The following is a 23,133-nucleotide window of genomic DNA, read 5'->3' on the forward strand; positions in this document are numbered from 1 at the left end:
TCCTCTCGCAGGGGCGGCGCCGCGCACGTAATATAGCCGCCCCGCCCCTGCGCCGGCTGAGCGCCCGCGCTCGCCCCGCCCCTCCCACGCCTGTTCCCCCCGCTCCCACCCGAGCCGCGGGCCGGGAGCGCGGCGACGCGCACTGCGCTTGCAACTGGGGCCGAGCTAATGGAGGAGGAGGAGGAAACTTCCTTCAGTTAAACCGACCCACTGCAACATTTATCGGCCTTTCCAGCTCTTTGGTGGCAGTACTCGTTTGCTATTTGCCTTCCAGCCCGGAGGCTGCTTCTACCCAAATGATTTCGGTCCTCAACTTGGCATTTTCAACTCGAATCCGCCACCTTTTCTTCCATTTTAGATTTGTCTTATCTATTTCTCCAGCTATTTGTTTAGAACGCCCTAAAATTTTATTTCAATTTTGATTTGTACAACGCAAGTTGGCAATTACTCTACGCAGGGGATTTTCTTCCGTTTAATATTTGGTTTAATTTTCCTAAGTCCTGCCTTGCGAATTGAATTTTAAACTCGGGAAGGGCCTTCCTTTTGTCTCTCCCATGACCCCTGATGCAGGGTTTGGGAGATAAAAATGCTTGCTTTTGGAATATGCATACTGCAAAGCATATACTTTACAGGCCTTGTCGTGGCACTCCTAGCCAAAGAAGCCTTGTAAGCCTCAGAATTGCAATTCTGTGTTTTCTTTACCTACCAGAAAGACGGATCACCTTTAAGATTTATTCTGTCCAGTTTAGGATCTGGTCATCCAGTTATGAAGTCCCCGTAGTTAACAATGAGGATGAGACCCAGCCTGGTCACACACTTTGATTCTATTACTTTTCCTATAGGAATACTTCAGGCCAAATTATGCTGAAACCCTCATAAAAGCTCATGAAAAATAAAGGGCTGTGATTTTGTAAAAAAACTATCACTCTCGAAAGAAATGTTATTTTGGTGTGTCTTAGAAGTTTAATTTTTCTCTTACTAAGTAAGAGGTGTGTTATGTTCTTCAAGTTTTAGGTAGGAGTGCCAGAACTTAAATATGTGATAGAGGTGAACGTCTTAAACCCCAGAGAATCTGCACAGTGGTTTGCCAATGTTCCAGTCTAGTCTATCTCTGACTAAGGAGGTCAGCTATACCCACTGTTTGGTGCTTTAGCTGTCACAATAATGCTGCCCCAATTTTAATTAGAACTTTGGAAAAATAAGCATGTGAACTTTCTCCCATAGGCTAGTATGATTTAACTGATTAATAAATTTTATTTTTAAAGTTCTTTTCAACAGCTTTTAAAAATCATGTATTTTACCATGCAGTCATATATAAAGATGAAAGTTTAACATTTGTGAAATGATTTGAGTTGAAATTAATGAATTATGTATGGTACTAGTAATTCTCAGTTCAAGTTAATGAAGGTGGAAGGGATAGCACCCAAAATAGGAACTTCTGAATGGTGCCAAAAACTCATTTTAGCCCTTGGTTGTAATGTCCTTGGAGCTTATAAACAGGTGACAAACTGGAATTTGAGCTTTTCAAATTCTTTGCCCTTGTTCAAAATAGGAAGAGAACTACAGGGGGCTTAAATGTTCACAAGCTGGATAATTAGTCCCCTAATGAATCAGAGTTAAATATAGTTATTATGATGGTCATTTAAGTTTATGTGCCCTTAGATATGATTTACAATTTTAAGTATTAGTGATATGAAAACAATTTCTACTTAACTGGAAAAAGCCTATGAAAAATGTATATCTAAATACCGATTTATAACAATTGTTCTTAAATCAGTTGTAATAATAAACATGAAATATAACTTTAGATGGGCATGAGAAAATTCCATGGCTTTGCCTCCAAGACCTTTGTAACCTGGAGATCATCTTCAGTCTGCTCATTTTATGGCCCAGGAAGCTGAGGTCCTCCCCCCACCCCAGGGTTCTTTCATTACACTGGGCCTTCTTAGCCAACATTTAACTGAGAAACAGTTTTTGTAAATACTCAAACAGCCATCATCTTAACTGTTTGGCCTTTTTACAAACAGGTGAAATCTACCATTTAACATTTTATTTTACCACTTGAAAGTACAAATAGTGACTTCATTTTAATAATTGTTTTTTCTTCTTATACTTTTAATGCTGTTATGATAGTCGTGTTCTACGGAGACCAGTAAAAGTACAGATCACTCTCTCTAAATTGCTGAGGAACCTATAAGGAACTTGAAATCCCCCCTTTTTGAAATCCTGGAGACTACCAAGAATACAGAGTGGAAAAGGGGGAAAATTAATTCTCAATAGCAAAAAATGATTAGTGAATTACCCATGGATAATAGACCTATGACAGGGCATTAGAGAGTTAGGGTGCTCAGAATATATAGCTCACATTTTGAGGTTGAAGCAAAGGCACATACCTGAATCTGTAGTTTGTCACAATAATTCACTCAGCAAATATTTTTTAGCACCTCTATTCAGGCGCTAGGAATACAGCAATGAACTATGTAATTATGCCTTCATTCTCGTAGAGTTAGCCAATAAATAAAATAGAGACGGTAACAAGTACTGCTGGGCAATGTAAAACAGGAGAGGGGCAGGGTGTGCTGCAGTCATGGGATATTTTCAGTTATAAATGGGGTGGTCAGGGAAGCCTAAGAAGTAAGGTAACATTTGAGGTGGAGGGAACAAAAAGTAGGCCTGAGGTGAAAGATAGGCAGGGAGATCGGGCAGGTTAGGGAGAGGAGGGGAGATACAGATTGCCAGCAGCCTTGCCAGTGTTTTTTTAAGGACTTTGGCTTTTGCCTCCAGTGAGAAGGAAGAAACTGAAGGGTTGTTAGCAGTGAAGTGACATGAACTGACAAGAATGCTAAATTCAATGGACTCAAGATGGTATTCCATCGGTTCATTATTTTCCATTATTTTCCCACCAAGAGGGAATTCCCTGGCGGTCACAATCAATCCCAATTTAATAAAGGAAGCATGAAACACGCTGAAATACATTATCCCATCTTCTTACGAAAATATGAGAAGTCACGAGTACCTCCAAATTATTAAGTATTAAAAGTACACTTTCATATAGACTAACAGGAAAGCACAATCAGAAGGGAGGATGTTTCAAATTCTGGTTAAAAGTACAAGGTTAAAAATCAGACAGAACTGGGTTGCAGTCCCAGCTAGACCACATAGTGGCTGTGTGATCTTGCACAATCTATTTATCTCTCTATACCTGAGAGTACTCATGTCTAAAATGATACCTGCCTCATGAGGTTGTTGGGAAAATTCAGCGAGATAATGTAAACTCTGAGTACAGGGCTGGAAGCACAGTAAGAGCTCAGTATATATTAGTCTTCATTAGCTATGTCGAGCAATTTAATGAACTTAAGAAAATCTAGAGTTGGATTGTTAAATCTTATTTAGGAAATTATAACTATATATACTTTGTAAATTGTCGATGAATTGTTCAGGGTGAGATGTCAGTCTGGGAAAAAGTGAAATGAAGTCTGGATAGGAGAGTGCAGGCTTCACTGCTAGGCCTGGCACTGTCACTGTAACCAGCTGTGTGACCTTTGGCAAATTGCACCATCTCTGGATGTTCGTTTTCTCATCTATAAATGAAGCAGAGCAGACTAGAAGATTTGTAGAGCCTCTCCAGGGAGAACCTTCTATGAGTTTCCTCTTTGCTGACTCCAGACTGTCAATGGAGGAGCACTGTTGAACTTTGAAATATTGGCTATTCATATTCAGGTTTTTACTTGTTAGATTCAAAACTTTGCATTAGAGTCTCTAAGCATTTTATAATTAAGTAGTAGACATGAAATTTGAACTAGTGTATTACAGTTTTTGAATTTTAAATGGTACAAAATACTCCCATTTACTTTAGACTTGGATACTACAACAGGCTAAAAGGTTTAAAGTAAATGGTTTCTCCAAAAGCAAACCAGAGTCCCAATGCCATGGCTTGCTGTGCTTCCCGTTACTGCCGCAGTGTCCACACCGGCCCTGCCACCACCACCTGCTCATCTGAAAAATGCTGCCGATGTGGAGTCTGCCTGCCCAGCATCTGCCCACACACGGTTTAGTTACCGGAGCCAACCTGCTATGACAGCTGTCCCCCACCGTGCCGCATTCCTCGGCCCTGTGTGCCTGCCTGCTTCGTGCTCAACTCATCCCAGCCTACCCTAGGCCTGGAGACCCTCAGCCTCACAACCTTCACTCAGCCCTGCTGTGAGCTCTGCATACCAAGCTGCCGCTGACCGATGACTGCCTCGCTCAGTGCCTGGAGATAACACTGAAGCTATCTATTCAGCATTCACTTGCCTCAGTAGTTTATCAGACATTGAGGCAGACCAGATGGCCTAGATATGCACAACCTACCTTTCATCTTAATGGAAAGAAAATCAAGAAATTTTAGTGGTTATTTGGCTAACCATTTGGTTCATTTGGGCAGGTGAATGTCATCTATTATCAAAAGTATTGATATCTATAAGACCTCAGACTGTTTGTTTGTTTGTTTTTTCTGTCTGCACAGCTTGTGGGATTTTAGTTTCCCGACCAGGGATAGAACCCAGGCCCTCAGCAGTGAGAGGGTAAAGTCATAACCACTGGACCTCCAGGGAATTCCCCAGACCGTATTTTGTTGGTCATGTTGCTTCCTAGATCCCATTCCTTATATTGAGTATTTTCATAGAGGAAAAATAATTTCTTGATGGGTTTTCCAATAAACTTTATTTCTGTGGCAATAAATAAAGTAAATGGTTACTGTTTGAATCATCTCATCTTTGATGTTATGAATCTCTGTCTTCACATAAATTATATAGCTTCTGTAGAATAAGATGTGCCCATTAGAAAGCTGTAGGAAAACTAGAATAATGTAGTTAATAGTAAGATATCAGGGCTTTTCTGATAACTAAAATATTTACCAGGTTAAGACTAATTAACACTTACCAAAACTTATACCGAGGCAGGCTGAGCAATGAGGAGTTTATAGAAAGTGCACACTGTCACACGCTACTGGTGACTGGCCAGTATCACAGTACCTAATAAGAAAAGGTGAAGAAAATATTTAGACCATCCTGAGCCTAACAGCCAAGAATGAGATGAAAGACTAAAGGGATTATTATCTCATAAACTCTCACCTTCTACTTGCGACATAATTATCTGTCTCGAAGTTAGTCTAAGTTCCTTGAGGGCAAGGAGAGGAACTTGACTTTTCCAGCACCTGCGCCGTGTCTTCCATCAACACCAAGAGGGAATTCCCTGGCAGTCTGGTAGTTAGGACTCCACGCTCTCACTGCCAAGGGCCCGGGTTCAATCCCTGGTCAGGGAACTAAGATCCCACAAGCCTGCAAGCTGTGCAGTGCAGCCAAAAAACAAACAAACAATCCCAAAACATTCACCGAGAGCCTGGCACTGCACTGGGGAACAAGATGGGGGCTCCGAAATGAAAATATCCTCTAAAAATGTGTGAACTATACTGCAACCCTGACTTGAACTAAAGGATTTTTGATTGTAAGAGAGAGTTATCAAAAAATCAAGCAGAGGCTGTAATAATAAAGTTTATTCAGCAGAGTCTTCTTGGCATAACACCAGCAAAATAACTAAATAAATAACAAGTAAATTTCTTTGCCAGCTCGGCTTTCCACTTGGCTATTATTATTGTGGACACCATCAGTGAACACCACCAAGGTTCGTCAGTGATCCTAAACTAAACTCTTAGAACAACTGAACAGATTTTTTATGGCCCATAGATTTAATTACATGTCCAAGTCCTCCCCTCTACATTTATAGTGTACTGTACAATTGCTTCCATCTAGTGAAGCAGGATTGTGTTAAAAACGAATTTCATACTCATGTTTAGAGGAGCCAGGCTCAAGGCTGTGTAGTCTATTTCTCTATTTTAATGCTCCATCTTTCCTTATCCATTTCCTTGTTAGATAGTAACAACACAAAGGTAGGGACTTCATATTCTCCATAACTCCAGCAATATTGCCAAGCACCAGATGTTCAACAAATATTTTTCTACTTTATTTAGAAGGTGATATTAGACTATTAAGAAAGTCTTCCAACTCCAGATATAAGTACCATGCAAAAGTATCATCCAGAATCCATCAGTTGACTATGATCTGGAAAAGTACATAGAGATGACACATAGGAGATTATTTACCAGCGTTAACCAATACAGTTGCCACAGGTAGCTATTTAAATTAAAATTAGTTAAAATTAAATAAAATTAAAAATTCAATCCCTCAGTCACATAACCACATTCCAAATGTTTCATAGCCATTGGTCTCATACTGGACAATGCAGAATAGAATGTTTCCATCATCACAGAAATTTCTCTGGGACACTGCTGTTACAGACTGCTTTGAAAGTACAACTTACACCAAGGGACCAGCCCTGGTCTCTATGTGGCTCAACAGCCAGACTATATGGAAAGGAGCTTGCAGTTCGGACATAAATACAAGCTATAACCAGGATGCTATGGGACACTGGTACAGCTACATGGGGATCCAGCCATGTTGACCATTCGCTGAGCCACTGTCTATAGGGTTCCCATGGTATAGGTCTGTACACACGCTTGCCCACCCACAAACATTCACACATGCGAAAACAAAACAAAACCTCACATACACCTTCAAGAAGTCAGTTGTATGACATTTGCAAGTAAGCAGTAATTAGCTAAGATTATCTTATATCATATTCATTATTCTATATACAAAGCTGCCTATCATTTGCAGACCTCTGCCAGATGATAATTAAATAAGTCTTCCATTAAAAGCTGTCAAGATGGGACTTCCCTGGTGGTCCAGTGGTAAAGAATCCTTACAATGCAGGGGGCGCAGGTTCGATCCCTGGTCAGGGAACTAGGATCCCATATGCCGCAGAGCAACTAAGCCCAGGCGCCACAACTACTGAGCTTGTGCACCTCAGCTAAAGAACCCGAGTGCTGCAGACTACAGAGCCCATGCGCTCTGGAAGCTATGCACCACAACTACAGAGCCCATGGACCCTGGATCCTGAGTGCCACAACTAGAGAAGAGCCCGTGGGCCTCAACGAAGATCCCACGTGCTGCAACTAAGACCCTATGCAGCCAAAAATAAATAAATAAATGATAAATAAATCTTTTTTTAAAAAAAGCTGTCAAGAAAATAAGTCCTGGGTATGTAATATATAGTATGGTGACTATAGTTAATAATACTGTATTATATATTTGAAAGTTGCTAAGAGAGTAGATCTTAAAAGTTCTCATGACAAGAAAAACTTTTTTTTTAACTATGCATGGTGATGGATGTTAGATAGACCTATTGTGGTGATAATTTTGCATATAAATATCAAATACATAAACTAATATCGAATCATTATCATTATGCTGTACATCTGAAACTAAGATAATGTTATATGTCAGTTATATCTCAATTTTTTAAAAAGCTGTCAGGTGTTTAGGGGAAAAAAATCAAACTAAAAGCACCTTCTGCACTGTCTTAATTGCCTAGATACTATGTGTACACTCTGTGTCTATATAACCTTTCCTTCTTTTCACTGCTTTCGCTTTGGTCCACCCAAGCACACTTTATTTTTTTAAATTTATTTAATGCATTTATTTATTTTTGGCTGCACTGGGTCTTTGTTGCTGTGCATGGGCTTCCTCTAGTTGTGGCGAGCGGGGGCTACTCTTTGTTGTGGTGCACGGGCTTCTCATTGCAGCGCCTTCTCTTGCTGCAGAACACGGGCTATAGGCACGCAAGCTTCAGGAGTTGTGGCACATGGGCTCAGTAGTTGTGTCTCACGGGCTCAGTAGTTGTAGTGCACGGGCTTAGTTGCTCCGCAGGATGTGGAATCTTCCTGGACTAGGGCTCGAACCTGTGGCCCTTTGCATTGGCAGGCAGATTCTTAACTACTGTGCCACCAGGGAAGCCCCCAAGCACACTTTAGTTGGGCTATCTTTTAAGTCTGCTGTATTTTGTCCTGATTCATTTATTTGTGATAGCAACTGCCAGTTATTGAGTGCCTGCTATGTACCAGCCGCTGGGCTAGGCATTTTATACAAAATATCTCTAATCCTCATAATAATCTCATAAAGTGGGAATTATTAGTCTCAATTTATAGATATGGAAACTGAGAAACAGAGGGATTAAGGAACTTGTCAAGTTTAGTAGGTGGTAAAGCTGAGATATCAATTCAGGGCTGCCTGACTTCCATGCCCAGACTCTTTCCTACACCAGCGATAGAGTTTCAAAGTCAGACCTGACATGTTCTAATTCCAGCAAGATTTCATAGTGTATAGTATAGGAGAAAGAGACAGCCAACCGTTATATTACAAGAGTAGTATATTATGAGAGTGCTACGATAGTGGTGTGTATTCAGTTTGGGAAATGGGTTAGGGGGCTTCTTGTGGGAAAAGGCACTTGAAAAGGTTGACTCTTCAAAATTGAGGAGGTTGAGAGAGAAGGAAGGACATTCCAGGCAGTAGGAACAGCCTCTGCAAATGCACAGAGGTGAGAATCATTGCTATAGCTAGAATTCAGTATGGCTGGAGTATAAAGTTTGGGGGAAGCGGGCATGAGCAAGGGTAGGGGTAAAGGTAGGGAAGGGTTATAGGGAACAAAGAGGCAGATTGAAAAGAACCCAGCCAAGCTAGAAGTTGTAGCTTCATCCACTGATAAAGAGGTGGGGAATGAGGGCACTAAAAAATTTTAATATGAGAAGTGGCATGATCGGGTCCAAATTTTAGAAAGATCATGTAAGGCAGAAGAGTATGGAAAACTCACATGCCTACAGGTTCTAGGCAGGATATATAAATGAATGAAGAGATCCAGGTGTAAGAAAAACTGCAGTCATGATGAGACACATAAGTGTCACTTGGTCTCAGGTCAGGGGCACCTTGGGAGTGATGAAGATTTCAGAGAACTAGAGCGAAGGACCCTATTTAAAGGGTCCCTATGACTCTATGACCATGTGGGAACAGGACTCAGGATGGCCAGGTTTCCCATTTTTAAAGGACATGGGAAATCTTCATTTTTCTACGACATCCCCTGAATTTTGGAGCTGGCCGACACTATGCAGGCCAAAAAACCTACGTCTTCGTCCATCTGTTTGTAAGCCCTGGCTAGAGAGTCTTGAAGTGAGCGTGGGCGAGAAGACCAGGTAGGAGGTTATTTCAAGTGAGAAGGGATGAAGGTTGCTCTGACAAGGTCAAATGGGTTTGTATAGTCTTGAGAAGGGTAAAGGATCTGTGAAGAAAGATCACTTAAGATTCTGAGGGTTTTTTAAAATGACAGTGATGTTTATTTGGACTCTGACATGACCATGCAGTCTTGGTAAATATTGGGTTAATTTTCTAAACAGCGCTGACATGAGAATGGAGATGGAATATTTTGTGGGAGGGGGCACAGTCTTTACTAAGGGGGAGAAGTTGTACAATGCCTAGCTTTGGGGGCTTTTGGGACAAGTATACATAAAGCATTCAACCTCTAACCCGTTCCTTTCATCCCACTCACCCCAAAAATGGTCACAAACAGATTAAGAGACACATGAATTAAGTCATAGAACCAAAGAAAACCTTAGCAACATGTCAGGCCTGGAAACTTGTTCCAATTCCCTCTACTTATTTATACCACTGAAACAGGGTTAAACTGAATATCCAGGAGAGTTCTGAAGAGTACAGGATCACAACAGGAAATTTGTAATCCAAGGGGAGGTGATGTGTGGGAGGAAAGCAGGCAGCCTTGATAGGTAGAGCTTAACTGTCAAGAGGTGGCCCAGTTACAGGACCACGTGGACAGACAGAGACAGAGACAGAAAATGTATGTATGAGAGTCTTTACAACTTTTTGTTTCTTAGCAAAAAGTAATAATGCTGTATTTCCTACGGGTCATCTCCCTGAGTCACTGCCTTAGCTGCATCATTGCATCATTTCTTAATTACCTATCATATATTACACATATAAATATTATATCATTATCTCATCCTCACAGTGATAATGAGATTGTATAAGGCTAGGACTTGCTTATTCTAATCTGTTTAAGATTCAGTATAGGTGTCACCTCCTCCATGAAGACCTTCCTGATTGCCAGCACCAACCCCCCTCACCTTTTACTGTATTAGGTACGCCTCCCTGGAGCTTCCAAAATCTCCAGTGCTATTCTTGCCCCATGGTTTTATGATGATCTGTTTCTGTGTCTGTCTCCTACTGACTGACCTTCTCAAGGGGACACTGCTGTATGTCTAGTTCATTTTATGTTCTTAGATTAGCCTGAGAGGTAAGCATTCAGGACACGTGACATGTGGAATAAATGAGCCTTTGTAGATAGGCATAGCTCAGCAAATGGCTATATCCCTCACAAGCCAGGTACCTTAGGCAAAGTTGCTACCTTCCTTCAACTTCAGTCTCTTAACCTATAAAATGATAATGTCCTTACAGATGGCCAGTAGACACATGAAAAGATGCCCAACATCACTAATCATTAGAGAAATGCAAATCAAAACCACAATGAGGTATCACCTCACACCAGTCAGAATGGCCATCATTAAAAAGTCTACAAATAACAAATGCTCGAGAGGGTGTGGAGAAAAGGGAACGCTTCTACACTGTTGCTGGGAATATAAATTGGTACAGCCACCATGGAAAACAGTATGGAAGTTCCTCAGAAAACTAAAAATAGAATTACCATATGATCCAACAATCCCACTCCTGGAAGTATACCTAGACAAAACTATAATTCAAAAAGATACATGCACCCCTATATTCATAGCAGCACTATTCACAATAGCCAAAACATGGAAACAACCTAAATGTCCATCGATGGAGGAATGGATAAAGAAGATGTGGTACATTTATTTTACACAATGGAATACTACTCAGCCATAAAAAGAATGAAATAATGCCATTTGCAGCAACATGGATGGAACTAGAGACTATCATACTAAGTGAAGTAAGTCAGAAAGAGAAAGACAAATACCATATGATATCACTTATATGTGGAATCTAAAATATGGCACAAATGAACCTATCTACAAAACAGAAACAGACTCACAGACATAGAGAACAGACTTGTGATTGCCAAGGGTTGGTGGGGAAGGGAGGGAGTGGACTGGGAGTTTGGGGTTAGTAGATGCAAACTATTACATTTAGAATGGATAAACAACAAGGGTCCTACTGTATAGCACAGGGAACTATATTCAATATCCTGTGATAAATCATAATGGAAAAGAATATAAAAAAGAATGTATGTATGTGTATAACTGAGTCACTTTGCTGTATAGCAGAAATTAACACACTGTAAATCAACTATACTTCAATTAAAAATAAAATAAAATGATAATGTTCTATCTACCCCTGAGAGGTGAAAGTCACGTATGTGAAAATACTAAACTATAAAATGTCAATGTATGGTATACATGTAATTATTACTTATGATACATAGACTTTTGGGAAAAAAAGAAGGGGGAAGTTTTTATCTACCTATCTCAATCTGAAATTGAGTGGTAATAACATAGTGTTTCTTGAGTCTTTACGATTTAAGTTTGATAGCTCTAGGAATAAGATCACGGTATTGGCTGGGTTAATAAGCTACCCCTCTTCTGATTGGGTGTTGAGACCACGCTCAGTTCATCTTTCTCCTGGAGTAAAGTCATATGTAAACAAATAGTCCAGAGAGATTCTTGACTCTTGAATGCTTATCTGTGCACAAAGTTCACAAGCACCATTCTTGCTAAAGGAAAAAGATAACCAGGTGCCTTATTCACCTTACTTCTGCGGAAGCATTGTTATTATTGTAAAAAATTAAAATATTAAAATTGATAAGGCACTAAAAAAAAGAGTGCAGTGCTTTCAAATGTGAACACAAAGTCACTGACTGCCCATCCAGTGGTGACGAATTAGCTTGCCATCCACCTGGGATGGATATTGAGGCACTGTCGGCTAAGAGCAGCAGAATCTAACGGTGCAGAATGGAGTTTCACCTCAGAGGTGCTTACCTTATCCATGTTTTCCCCTCCAGAAACTGAAATTCTGAACCTGGCCTTTATTACATAAATAGTAGAGCAGGCCAGCAGTCCTACAACAGATGAGTTTGAAGCAAATTCACTCTCAAATTACGATGGATAATTTTGCCTAGGCAGGCTAATTAAGCACTTTGTAAACAGAATCTTAATTTACATTTGTCCAGGAGGAACTGAGGGAATTGACACAAATCCCCAAGTTGAGAGATGGCGGCCAGTTATGTTTTAGGCTCACACTTTGTGGGTATCTGAAAAGTGATATGATTTTTTCCCAACCTAGGGGAGGTTTGTTGGGGTGCAAAATGAAACTAATTTCCAGTTTTATCTTTCATCAGACCTTGAGTCAGGTTATATCGTTTACTTAAATGTGAATTCCCAGAACAGGAACTTTCAAACACAAGTACAGAAAGATTCTACAACGTAAAAACTAGTAGTTTTTCTATCACAGGTGTTCAAAGTTAGCAGCACTTGCCATCAGCATGATAATACAGAGCTGCAGGGAGTGAATCATTCATTTACAATTCACAAGATTGGTGAATCTTTTTAAGGCTCGGCTTAAAGCACTTGAGCGGCTTACCGCTGCCCTGGAGATAGAGCGGGGAACCCTCCCGGGCCCTACAGGAGGTGGCTCCTGCTGCCTCTGCAGTCTTACCTTGGGTTTCTCCGTACTTCATGAGCCCGGCGGGACCCATCTGTTCCCAGGGCCAGCGTCGGTGTCCTTCCCTGTGCTGGGAACACTCTTGGTCTGGCTAACCCCACTCAAGTTTCAGGTCTCAACGTAATCCTGATGCCCTGGCCAAGTTCTATCCTCCAGGCTGAGCTTTATCCCCCATGGCGGTCACACCTCCCTTGTCCTAACACTTGTTTGTAATACAGACCTACCTCAAAGGAGCGCTGCCAATGCAAAAGGTCCACTGAGTGGGGAGCGATGTTAGCCCCCCACCTGTTGTTACTGTCCTGCTAGTCTCCTTCCCTCGATTGTATCTGCGGGAGTGCAGAACACATCTGTCCTGTTCATTCTGTAACACAGACCTCCCACAATGAGGAGAATCGGGCTGAATTATAGGTGCTCAATAAATATTTTTGAATGAAGGAATACATAAAAATCTGTTGAATGGGGGGATGGGAAGTTATCGTTTAACGGGTACAGGGTTTACGTTTGAGATGAAAAACTTCTGGAGATGGATGGGGGTGATGGTTGTACAACATTGTGAATTGTGTTTAATGTCACTGAACACCTAAAAACGGTCAACTGGTAAATTTTATGTTGTGCATATTCAACCACAATAAAACATTTTGTTGAATGAATGCATCAGTAGTTAAGTATTTTGAAGCAGGTCCTATCCATCTCTAATATTTCAATTCGATAAATATTCATAGAGTGCCTGCTACAGGTAACATAAATGTGCACTCTTGGACTTATTTAATAGTTTGTGAAATACACTCAAAATTCAAACCAGCCACCCTTTGTATGTAAAACATGTTTTCACTAGATAGACTGGTCATATTTATCTTTGTATTCCAAGCAGCTAGCAGCACTTAATATGTGCTCAATTAATGTCTCCTAATTCAAAAATAGGACATTGACAGTAACATAGTGTTGGTTTAGGGTTTTCCCTGGGACCAAATGCTTCCACCAACAGAATCTCATATTATCATAGAGGCTCCTTCACTCTTACCTTTTCTTCTCTTTTCGCTTTCCTTCACAGCCTTCATGTTAACAGCCATCCCTTCCTGAATTTTGTTGCCGGAATCAACACAGCTTTTGCAGTTTCTTTATCCTTGTTTTACCAACTATTTTCAACTGTTCATCTCTAGCTCTCATTCCCACATGTCCAAACAAATTTTACTATTTTATACCTTCAACAAAGTCCAAGTCCTGGGAAAGAGTTACACTTGACTCTGGGGTAGAAGACACATTACTGGGATAAGGACAGCTTACCAGAAGGTAGATTGGGCTCTGTACCCTAGAATCCTGAGAACCCCCTACCCATTAAAAAATCTTTTGAGCATCCTTGAGAGTTAATATTACATATTTCACTTCAAAAAGGAATCACACATTGTTTGTACATAATCTGAAGTTTGCATGATGGTCATGTTTTCTGGTTTCCTCCATAGTTTTCCACTGAATAAATGTCAGTCTTTTTATAATGTAAGGAAGTAGATGAGAAGATACTGTATAATGAAAGGAAACATTATAAAGAAAAGGGAACATCGAAAGTATGAGGTTAATCAGAGTAATAAATAATAATCTGGTTTTCAAGGTCTAACATCAGTGTTACCACCAGGAGCAAAGTCTTGCATAGACCCTGGCTTTCGATAACAAACAAAATGGAAAGAAATAGAGAGATGACAATAGTTAGATTAGAAGCTAGAGATCTCATTTGACTTCCACCTACCTGATTCCTTTGACACGTGGGCAAAGTTTCCATCCTAATATTCCTAATAGATGCAATATAGCAGAGTGGTTCAGGGCACAGAATTGAGCCAGGCTGCTAGAGGTCGAACCCTTTTCCATTTCTTACTAGCTTTATGCGGGGAAGCAAATTTCTTAACCTTTCCATGCCTGTTTCCTCATCTTTTTTTTTTTGGCCTCACAGCTTGCAGGATCTCTCCCTGACCAGGGATTGAACCTGGGCCACAGGAGTGAAAGCCCAGAATCCTAACCACTAAGCTACCAGGGAGCTCCCAGTTTCCTCATCTATGAAATGAGAATAATAAGAGGCATTTATAAAGTTGTCTTTCTTTCTTTCTTTGGCTGCGCCATGTGGCATATGGGGATCTTAGTTCCCTGACCAGGGATCAAACCCGTGAACCCTGCAATGGAAGCACGGAGCCCTAACCACTGGATCTCCAGGGAATTCCCTCATAGAGGTTTTTTTTGTTTTTTTTTTTTAATAAATTTACTTTATTTATTTATTTTTGGCTGCAACGGGTCTTCGTTGCTGTGTGTGGGCTTTCTCTAGTTGTGGTGAGTGGGGGCTACTCTTCCTTGAGGTGCAAAGGCTTCTCGTTGCGGTGGCTTCTCGTCGCGGAGCACGGGCTCTAGCACGCAGGCTCAGTAGTTGTGGCTTGCGGTCTCTAGAGCACAGGCTCAGTAGTTGTGGCGCACGGGCTTAGTTGCTCCGCAGCATGGGGGATCTTCCCGGACCGGAGCACGAACCCGTGTCCCCTGCATCGGCAGGTGGACTCTCAACCACTGCGCCACCAGGGAAGCCCCCTCATAGAGGTTTTATGAGCATTAGATAAAGAAATATTTGCAAAGCACTTAAAACAATGGTAGGCTTGTATTATTATATCAATGTTTGATAAACAAATAAAATCACAAATATAGTTAATTCACACCTTAGCACCTTATAGCTTGCAAAACAATTTTCATGTACATCATCTCATCAAATGCTCACATTCTGAGATAGTTATTATTGCCTCCTTTTTATGGATGGGGAAATAAGTTTCCCTAAGTGTTTTTTTTGTTTGTTTTTTTCTTTAACTTAAAGGCTTTGACACAAAGTTGATCAAAAAGAAAAACGAGGAACTTCCCTGGTGGTCCAGTGACTAAGAATCTGCCTTCCAGTGCAGGGGACATGGGTTTGAGCCCTGGTCGGGGAACTGGGACCCCACATGTCGCGGGGCAACTAAGCCCATGGCTCTAGAGCCTGTGTGCCACAGCTAAAGACCTGACACAGCCAAATAAATAAAATTTAAAAAAAAGAAAAATGAGCATTTCATATCTTTTATTTCTTACCCTTTCTCCAAGGGAAAGGATCAGCTCTCTTCTTCCCTAATTCCACAGCAAAGGGAATGGTGGTTAATAACTTATTATTTGATTGCTATGACAAAAAATAGAATAGTTATCATCAAAATAAAATATAGTTTGTATTCATTATATATGGCGTATTGCATGTCTAAGAACATTATCTATTGGTAAGCCCTTTGTTGCTTAAGGGAACTATATTAATTTTGTGCATATTAGTCTTAATGATGTGTATTACACTTAGGCTTCTAGGTACAGTTCAGGCTAGCAGCCTGTAGAGAGAAGGTCGCTGTATTTTGGATTGAGAGAACCTTCCTCTTCTTTTCCCAGTACACACCCATACCTGGTGTTATGTAAGAAGTTTATTTTCTGCTGTGCAGTTATTAGCATTTCCTTTTTTTTTTAATTTTTAAATTTTTTGGCCACACAGTGCAGGACTTGCAGGATCTGAGTTCCCCAACCAGGGATTGAACCCTGGCCCTGGCAGTGAAAGCACTGAGTCCTAACCACTGGACCGCCAGAGAATTCCCAGCATCAACTCTTTTAAATAGGATACTATGCATGGGCAAAGTTCTCAGGGTAGCAGGATGAAGAAGGGCAAGATTGCCTTCCTGCTCACACCCTGGGTGGCCCTAGACACAGCAGAATGGTGTTAAATATACAGACTTAGGAGCTAGGAACTGACCTGTCTGATTTTAAATCCCAGCAATACCATTTTCTAGCTGTGTGACTTTAGGCAAGACACTCAATCTCTCACCATTACCTCATTCACAGCATGGAGATAATGGAAGGATCTAGGGTATCGATAGTTGGAAAGGTTACACAAGTTAATGAATGTTAAGACTTAGAATAGGCACACTCATGGCAAACATTGAATAAATATTAGCTGTTAACATTATGTTCTGTTTTGCTTAACACTCTCATCATCTTCTTGTCTAAGTCAATGGCTTTCACTTTTGCCCACGACCCTCAGTAAGAAATACATTTTAAAGTAAGAGAGTAGCATTGACGTATATACACCACCAAATGTAAAATGGATGGCTAGTGGGAAGCTACGGCATAGCACAGGGAGATCAGCTTGGTGCTTTGTGACCACCTAGAGGGGTGGGATAAGGAAGGCAGGAGGGAGGCTCAAGAGGGAGGGGATATGGAGATATATGTATACATATAGCTGATTCATTTTGTTGTACAGAAGAAACTAACACAACATTGTAAAGCATTTTTACTCCAGTAAAGATGTGGGGAAAAAAAGAAATACATTTTATATCACAATCCAGTATACTCACACATAAAAAACTAAACTGAAGTTTCACGAAACACTAATACTCTTAGTATACATTGTACTCTATTAATTTCTATTCCTCTTTAAAGAAAAAATACTGGTAGTAGCCTATGAAATTCATTTCACAGCCCACTAATGGGTCCGTTTGAAAAGTTCTGCTCTTTGATACCTGTAATAGGCAGAATAATGTCTCCCTCACATGTCTACAACCTAATCCTGGGAACCAGTGAATATGTTCCTTTAGGTGACAAAGGGAGCTCTGCCAGTGTGATTAAGGTTACAGACTTCGAGATGGGAAGATTGGACTCTCCAGGTGGGCCCTGTCTAATTTCATGAGTCCTTAAAAAGTGGAGAATCTTGGGCTTCCCTGATGGCGCAGTGGTTGAGAGTCCGCCTGCTGATGCAGGGGACACGGGTTCGTGCCCCGGTCCGGGAAGATCCCACATGCCGCGGAGCGGCTGGGCCCGTGAGCCGTGGCCGCTGAGCCTGAGTGTCCGGAGCCTGTGCTCCACAGCGGGAGAGGCCACAGCAGTGAGAGGCCCGCGTACGGCAAAAAACAGAAAAAACAAAACAAAACAAAAAAAAACTGGAGAATCTTTCCTAAGTGGAGAATCTCTCCTGACTATGGTCAGAGAGAGATGTGACGATGGAAGGGTCAGCTATGCAAAGAGAGAAGGACTCAGTGTGCCATTGCTGGATTTGAACACAGAAAAAGGTGGCCGTGAGCCTAGGGATGCAGGCATCCTGGAAACTGGGAAAGGCAAAGAAATAGATTCTTCCTTAGAGCCTCCAGAAACGAATACGGCCCTATTACACCTTGTTTTGAGCCAAATGAGACCCATGTCAGGCTTCTGACCTCCAGAACGGTAAGACAATAAATTTGTGTTGTTTAAGACACTAGATTTGTGATAATTTTTTAGAGCAATCATGGGAAACTAAAACACTACCTAATCCAGAAAACTTGACTTCACCTTCCACAACTCTCTCCTCCTAGCCCCACTCATTTCAACAAATCACCTATTCCTTCTGCTTTTACCTTTGAATATCTCTGGAATAATCCATCTGCTTTCCCAATTTTCATGGCCATTGCCCTCGTTCAGGACCTATTCATCTCTCTCTGGGGCTGTAAAACCTCCTAACCATTTTCCCTACTTCTGGGCCCTAACCTGTCTCACAATCCCCTCCTTCTGGCGTCCACAGTTAACTTTCTTTTCTTTTTTTTTTTGGCTGCACTACATGGCTTGTGGCATCTCAGTTCCCCGACCAGGGATTGAACCCGGGCCATGGCAGTGAAAGCCTGGAATCCTAACCTCTAGGCCACCAGGGAACCCCTCATAGCTAACTTTCTAAACTACCGATATGATTACCTCTTTGCACTTTTGATGCCTCATCATGTCTACAAAATAAAATCTGAGGTCTTTAGAGTGATATTCAAAGCTCTTCAGATGACAGATCTAAAAGGACACATTTCCCTATTGCAATTTTCCCTACTCTGGCTCCTCAGAATATCATATTTATAAAGTTATTTTCCGTCTCATTTTATTATAGCTGGTTGTTTAACTTTTTTTCTTTTTGTCTTAAAAAAATTCCTTCTTGGGAAACAAAGAAGGGAAAAGCAAGAGCCCTCCCAGTCAGCCAGCTCCTACTGCATCCCAGCTAAGACCTCGGAGTTTGTCATTTATATTATGGCTCTCTAACCACAATATGTTTTATTTTTTTAATTAGGGCATTAGTGGTACAGGGAACTGTCTTTGCTTGGGAAAAATAAACAAATTCACTAAGCAGTATAGTCTTTATTTGCATCTTTTATTTTAACAAATCTCATTAAAAATTTGTATCCATCTATGCATTAGAAAGGTCCTGCTGGAACTAAAGTTAAAATGTGAATGATAAAGAAATGCATGACGTTGCCCGCTCCTGCCTCTGGGGCAAGAGTGTGAAGAACTTCCTTTCAGTCCCATGGGTAAGAAGGAAGCCATTTCTCCAATGGAAACAAAATTCTTCTGTCTTGACCCTGCCCCTAAGGTTTCTCTGCTACTGTGCTTTTTCCAACACAACCCTGTGGTTTAGCCAACAAAGTCAGATCAAGTACAGGGTTAAGTTTCACCACAGCCAGAGAGAATTTCAGATTACAAACTACGCACCGTAGTAGAATGGTGTATTCATCTGCTAGGGCTGCCATAAGAAATACCACAGACTGGGTGGCTAAGACAACAGAAATTTGTTTTCTCAGAGTTCTGGAGGGTAGAAGTCCAAGATCAGAACAGGTTTCTTCTGAGGCTTCTCTCCTCATCTTGCAGACGGCTGTCTTCTCCCTGTGTCCTCACATGTACACCCTGGTGTCTATCTGTGTGTCTGAACTCCCTCCTCTCATAAGGACACCAGTGAGATTTGATTAGGGCCCATCCTAATGGACTTATTTTAACCTAATCACCTCTTTAATGTCCCTGTCTCCAAATACAGTCACATTAGGATTAGGATTAGGAGGTTAGGATTCCAACATATGGATTTGGTGGAGGTGTACACAGTTCAGCTCATAACAAACAGCGTGGGTATTATTTCCTGACACTCAGCCTTGCCTCGAGTTCTAACAAATTCCCTCTAGGTGCACCTCAAAGCCTCTGTTATGGTTCTTCTGTTTGCGTAGTACATCTCCATTTTCTAGTCTCAAGGCTGGGCTCTATGCCACAGCCCTGACTGGTCTCTTGAGGAATCACGTCTTTTCGTGTGGCGCCTCACACACCTACCCGTGTTCTTTGGTTATAACTGCTTCACATGTCACAGCTACCGCATCATCAACTCAGCTTGCCTAGCACTGCCCTGGAACCCTGTTTTCTCTCCCTTCTTTCTGTCATTTTGACCTGGATTCTTTTGAAGGCTATCCTCAGCCCTTTTATTTGCAATAGACTTTCTGAGATTTGTGTTCCACACTTTCCTGCCTTTTCTCTCTATGTCTTTGTTTTCTTTAAAGCAGCTTTTAGAATTACTCCGTTCTCTGCCATGCAGTCACTTAAATCCCACTCACCTTCACACAGCTTGAATCCAGATTCCCAGAAACATTTTCTTTCTAATCAGAAACTCATAAAGATGATTTTCAATGAAGCAAGCAGCACTGACTTGCGTTAAACATTTCAGGAATATAATTTGGGAACCCTTCCTCTTTTTCCTCCTGCTTCCACTTACAGCTCATGTTGCTTTATTTTGTTTTGCATGTGGCACTCTTGCTTCATAGACCAGGTTCAAGATTGAGCAGTATGCTTGGCTACCCAGGCGTGATGTCCTAGCCCTTGGCTGTGGTCTGGGAGTAGCAGTAGCTCCTCAGAAGGAGCGGCTCTGTGGCAGAGCAGTGCGACATCCTGGCAATGGGAACAGATTTGGGACATCACAGGCCCAAGATCAATGTACTCTCTTGGGAAATTTGTGGTTTGTGCAGGTAGATGTTTAGAGGATGGACAAGGGTTGCATTACTAACCTAGGCAGAGCTTTATTTATTTATTATTATTTTTTAAATATTTATTTATTTTCTTTCTTCCTTTCTTTTTTTTTTTTGGCTGCGTCGGGTCTTAGTTGTGGCATGCGGGATCTTCATTGAGGCATGCGGGAATCTTTCACTGCGGCGCAGACTTCTCTCTAGCTGTGGCGTGCGGATTTTCTCTCTCCAGTTGAGGTGCATGGGCGCAGTAGTTGTGGCGCGTGGGCTTAGTTGCACCGCGGCATGTGGGATCTTAGTTCCCCTGCCAGGGATCTAACCTGTGTCCCCTGCATTGGAAGGCGATTCTTTGCCACTGGACCACCAGGGAAGTCACAGCAGAGCCTTATTTAAAAGACTTTTGTTTTTGTTTTGTGTTCTAGCCTGGCAATTGTGTTTGTGTGTGTGTGTGTGTTTTAAGTGGGCACTGAAAAGTTCCAGCCTAAGGCAGAATCACCCTAAAGGACACTAAGGGTAACTCCAATTCCAGGGTCTATCCCCTGAAAAACCAAATTCAATTTTCAGGTGCCTGAAGCATCATATTAAGCATCATCAGTGTCTGCTTTGATCTTGCTTAGTTGAGATCTGATAAATTGCGTTCAGAGTCATACTAATATTCAGGTAAGGCTAAAATTGCTGAGGTTGGAGAGCCAGTGCACTTGTTAACTATTGTAATTGAGGTAGACTGTGATCATTAATATAAATGACAGTGACTCTCCTTGGTCATCTGCTTAGCAGTAAAGAGCTCTGAACTAAGAGCGAGGGATCTGGTTGAAATCCTAGCCTTCTCTCAGGAATTCTCTTCATCTCTCTGACAACATTTCCCTCATTTGCTAGAGGATAAGAGTATCCTCGACACTTAATTTGGATTTTTATAAAAATAACACACACACATTGTTTGAATAGTCAAGTAATACTACAAGGCTTATTACAAAAGACAGCAATTCCCTACCTGTGATGGATTGTATTTTCCAAAGATGGTCACAACGGTATCTCCTATCCCACAGTGCTCTTCTTCCAATGAGACCATGACATTTCCCCCCAGGGAGTGGTGTCTATGCTTCCTGCCCCTAACCTGGGACCACCCTTGCGACTGCTTTGACTGGTAGAGCAGCACGGCAGAAGTGATGCTGTATTAGGGTTCTCCAGAGAAACAGACCAATAGGGGAGATATATATATTTATAATAAGTCATGTATTTATAATAAGTCATTTATTTATAATAAGTCATGTATATGACTTATTATAAATTATGGAGGCTGGGAAGCCCCTCATCTGTTGTCCAAAAAATGGAGACATAGGATGGCCAGTGGTGTAGGTGTAGTTCAAAGGCCAGAGAACCAGGAGCTCTGAGAGCAAGAGAAGTTTAAGCCGTCAGGCAGAGAGCAAATTCATTCCTTTACCTTTTGTTCTATCCAGAACCTAAACGGATAGGATGATGTCCACCCACGATGGGGAGGATAAGACATGACTCAGTTTACTGAAGCGATTGCTAATCTCTTCCAGGACCCCCCTCAACGACACGTACAGAAATAATGTTTAACTAGGTATCTGGACATTCTGTGATCCAGTCAGATTGACTCAGAAAACTATCATAGGTGCCATGTGACATCTAGCTCTCTCGGGACACTTACCTCTGGAATTCTGAGCTGCCATATTAGCCGTCCAAGTGCCCTAAGGTCACCATGCTATGAAAAGGCCCAAATTAGCTGCCCTGGGGAAATCCTGTAGCGAAGCCGAGATGACGAGAAGGCAGAGAGAGATACCTGGCCAGGCCCCGCTGCCCCAGCTGCAGCTCCATTTCCTGCCTCTGATAGCACAGCTCAGGCTTCATCCACAGCTGCCCAACAGAGCCCTTACTGAAACTCCAACCCACAGAAACCGGGAGAGAGAATGCAGAAAAGGGTCATTACTGTTTAAAGCCACCAAACATGGGGGTGATCTGCTACCCACAATAGGAACCAGAAGACTTCCCAACCCTTCTAATCTTTCAGTTTCACCCCTCTGAGAGCAAACTCTTTCCGTTCTCTTAGCTGGATCTTCTCACTGTTTATAACTCCATAAGAATTAATATGTTTATACCGCTACACATCTCAGACGTATTACAATTGGACTTTATGATTTTGGAAGATGAAGGTACCATACTCTTACATTACCCCACCTTCCCTCTTCTACTTCCAGAATCACCCAAACGTAATTATATAAATGTTCGTTAAGTCAATATTTTTTGCCTTATTATTACTGTGCAAGTCTTATTTACTGTTGAGCCAACTTATGCATAAACATTATATTCCCTTTCGTATACTACTTAATTTCTCATTTGCTCAATTTCCCATATTATTATTACTACTTCTTTCCACGTTCTCCAACTGAATTGAAAAGCCCCAGAACAAGGTTTTCTACGTGGTCAAACGCATCAAGTTAAGTCTACTTATTGGTGCCCCTTCTCCCCTGGATGTCATCCTACTGGCGCATCTGTCCCTGGGCTACATAGGCTGGGACTCCCCAGGGGCAGCTTCTGTCCTGAGCCTTTCTTCCTCCTCTCTCCTGTGATGGATTCCTTTTTTCCTGACTCTGTATCCTACTCTTTCTTGCGTTACGCCCTCATTTCGGTGGGTCTTATCCTCTAGCGGCTTCCTAAGGAAGGACGTG

At 41.6% G+C, this 23,133-nt stretch overlaps 1 protein-coding gene across 1 annotated transcript; it reads left to right on the forward strand.

Annotated features, from left to right (window-relative positions):
* The first annotated feature begins 13 nt into the window (after window positions 1-13).
* On the forward strand, window positions 14-4,734 carry LOC101271329 (keratin-associated protein 3-3-like). The gene is given in 1 exon segment (XM_033414426.2): window positions 14-4,734. A coding segment is annotated over 1 exon segment (336 nt). The 5' UTR covers window positions 14-3,893; the 3' UTR covers window positions 4,230-4,734.
* Window positions 4,735-23,133: the final 18,399 nt, after the last annotated feature.

Source organism: Orcinus orca, chromosome 1, assembly GCF_937001465.1.
Source record: "Orcinus orca chromosome 1, mOrcOrc1.1, whole genome shotgun sequence".
Taxonomy (NCBI): Eukaryota; Metazoa; Chordata; class Mammalia; order Artiodactyla; family Delphinidae; genus Orcinus; species Orcinus orca.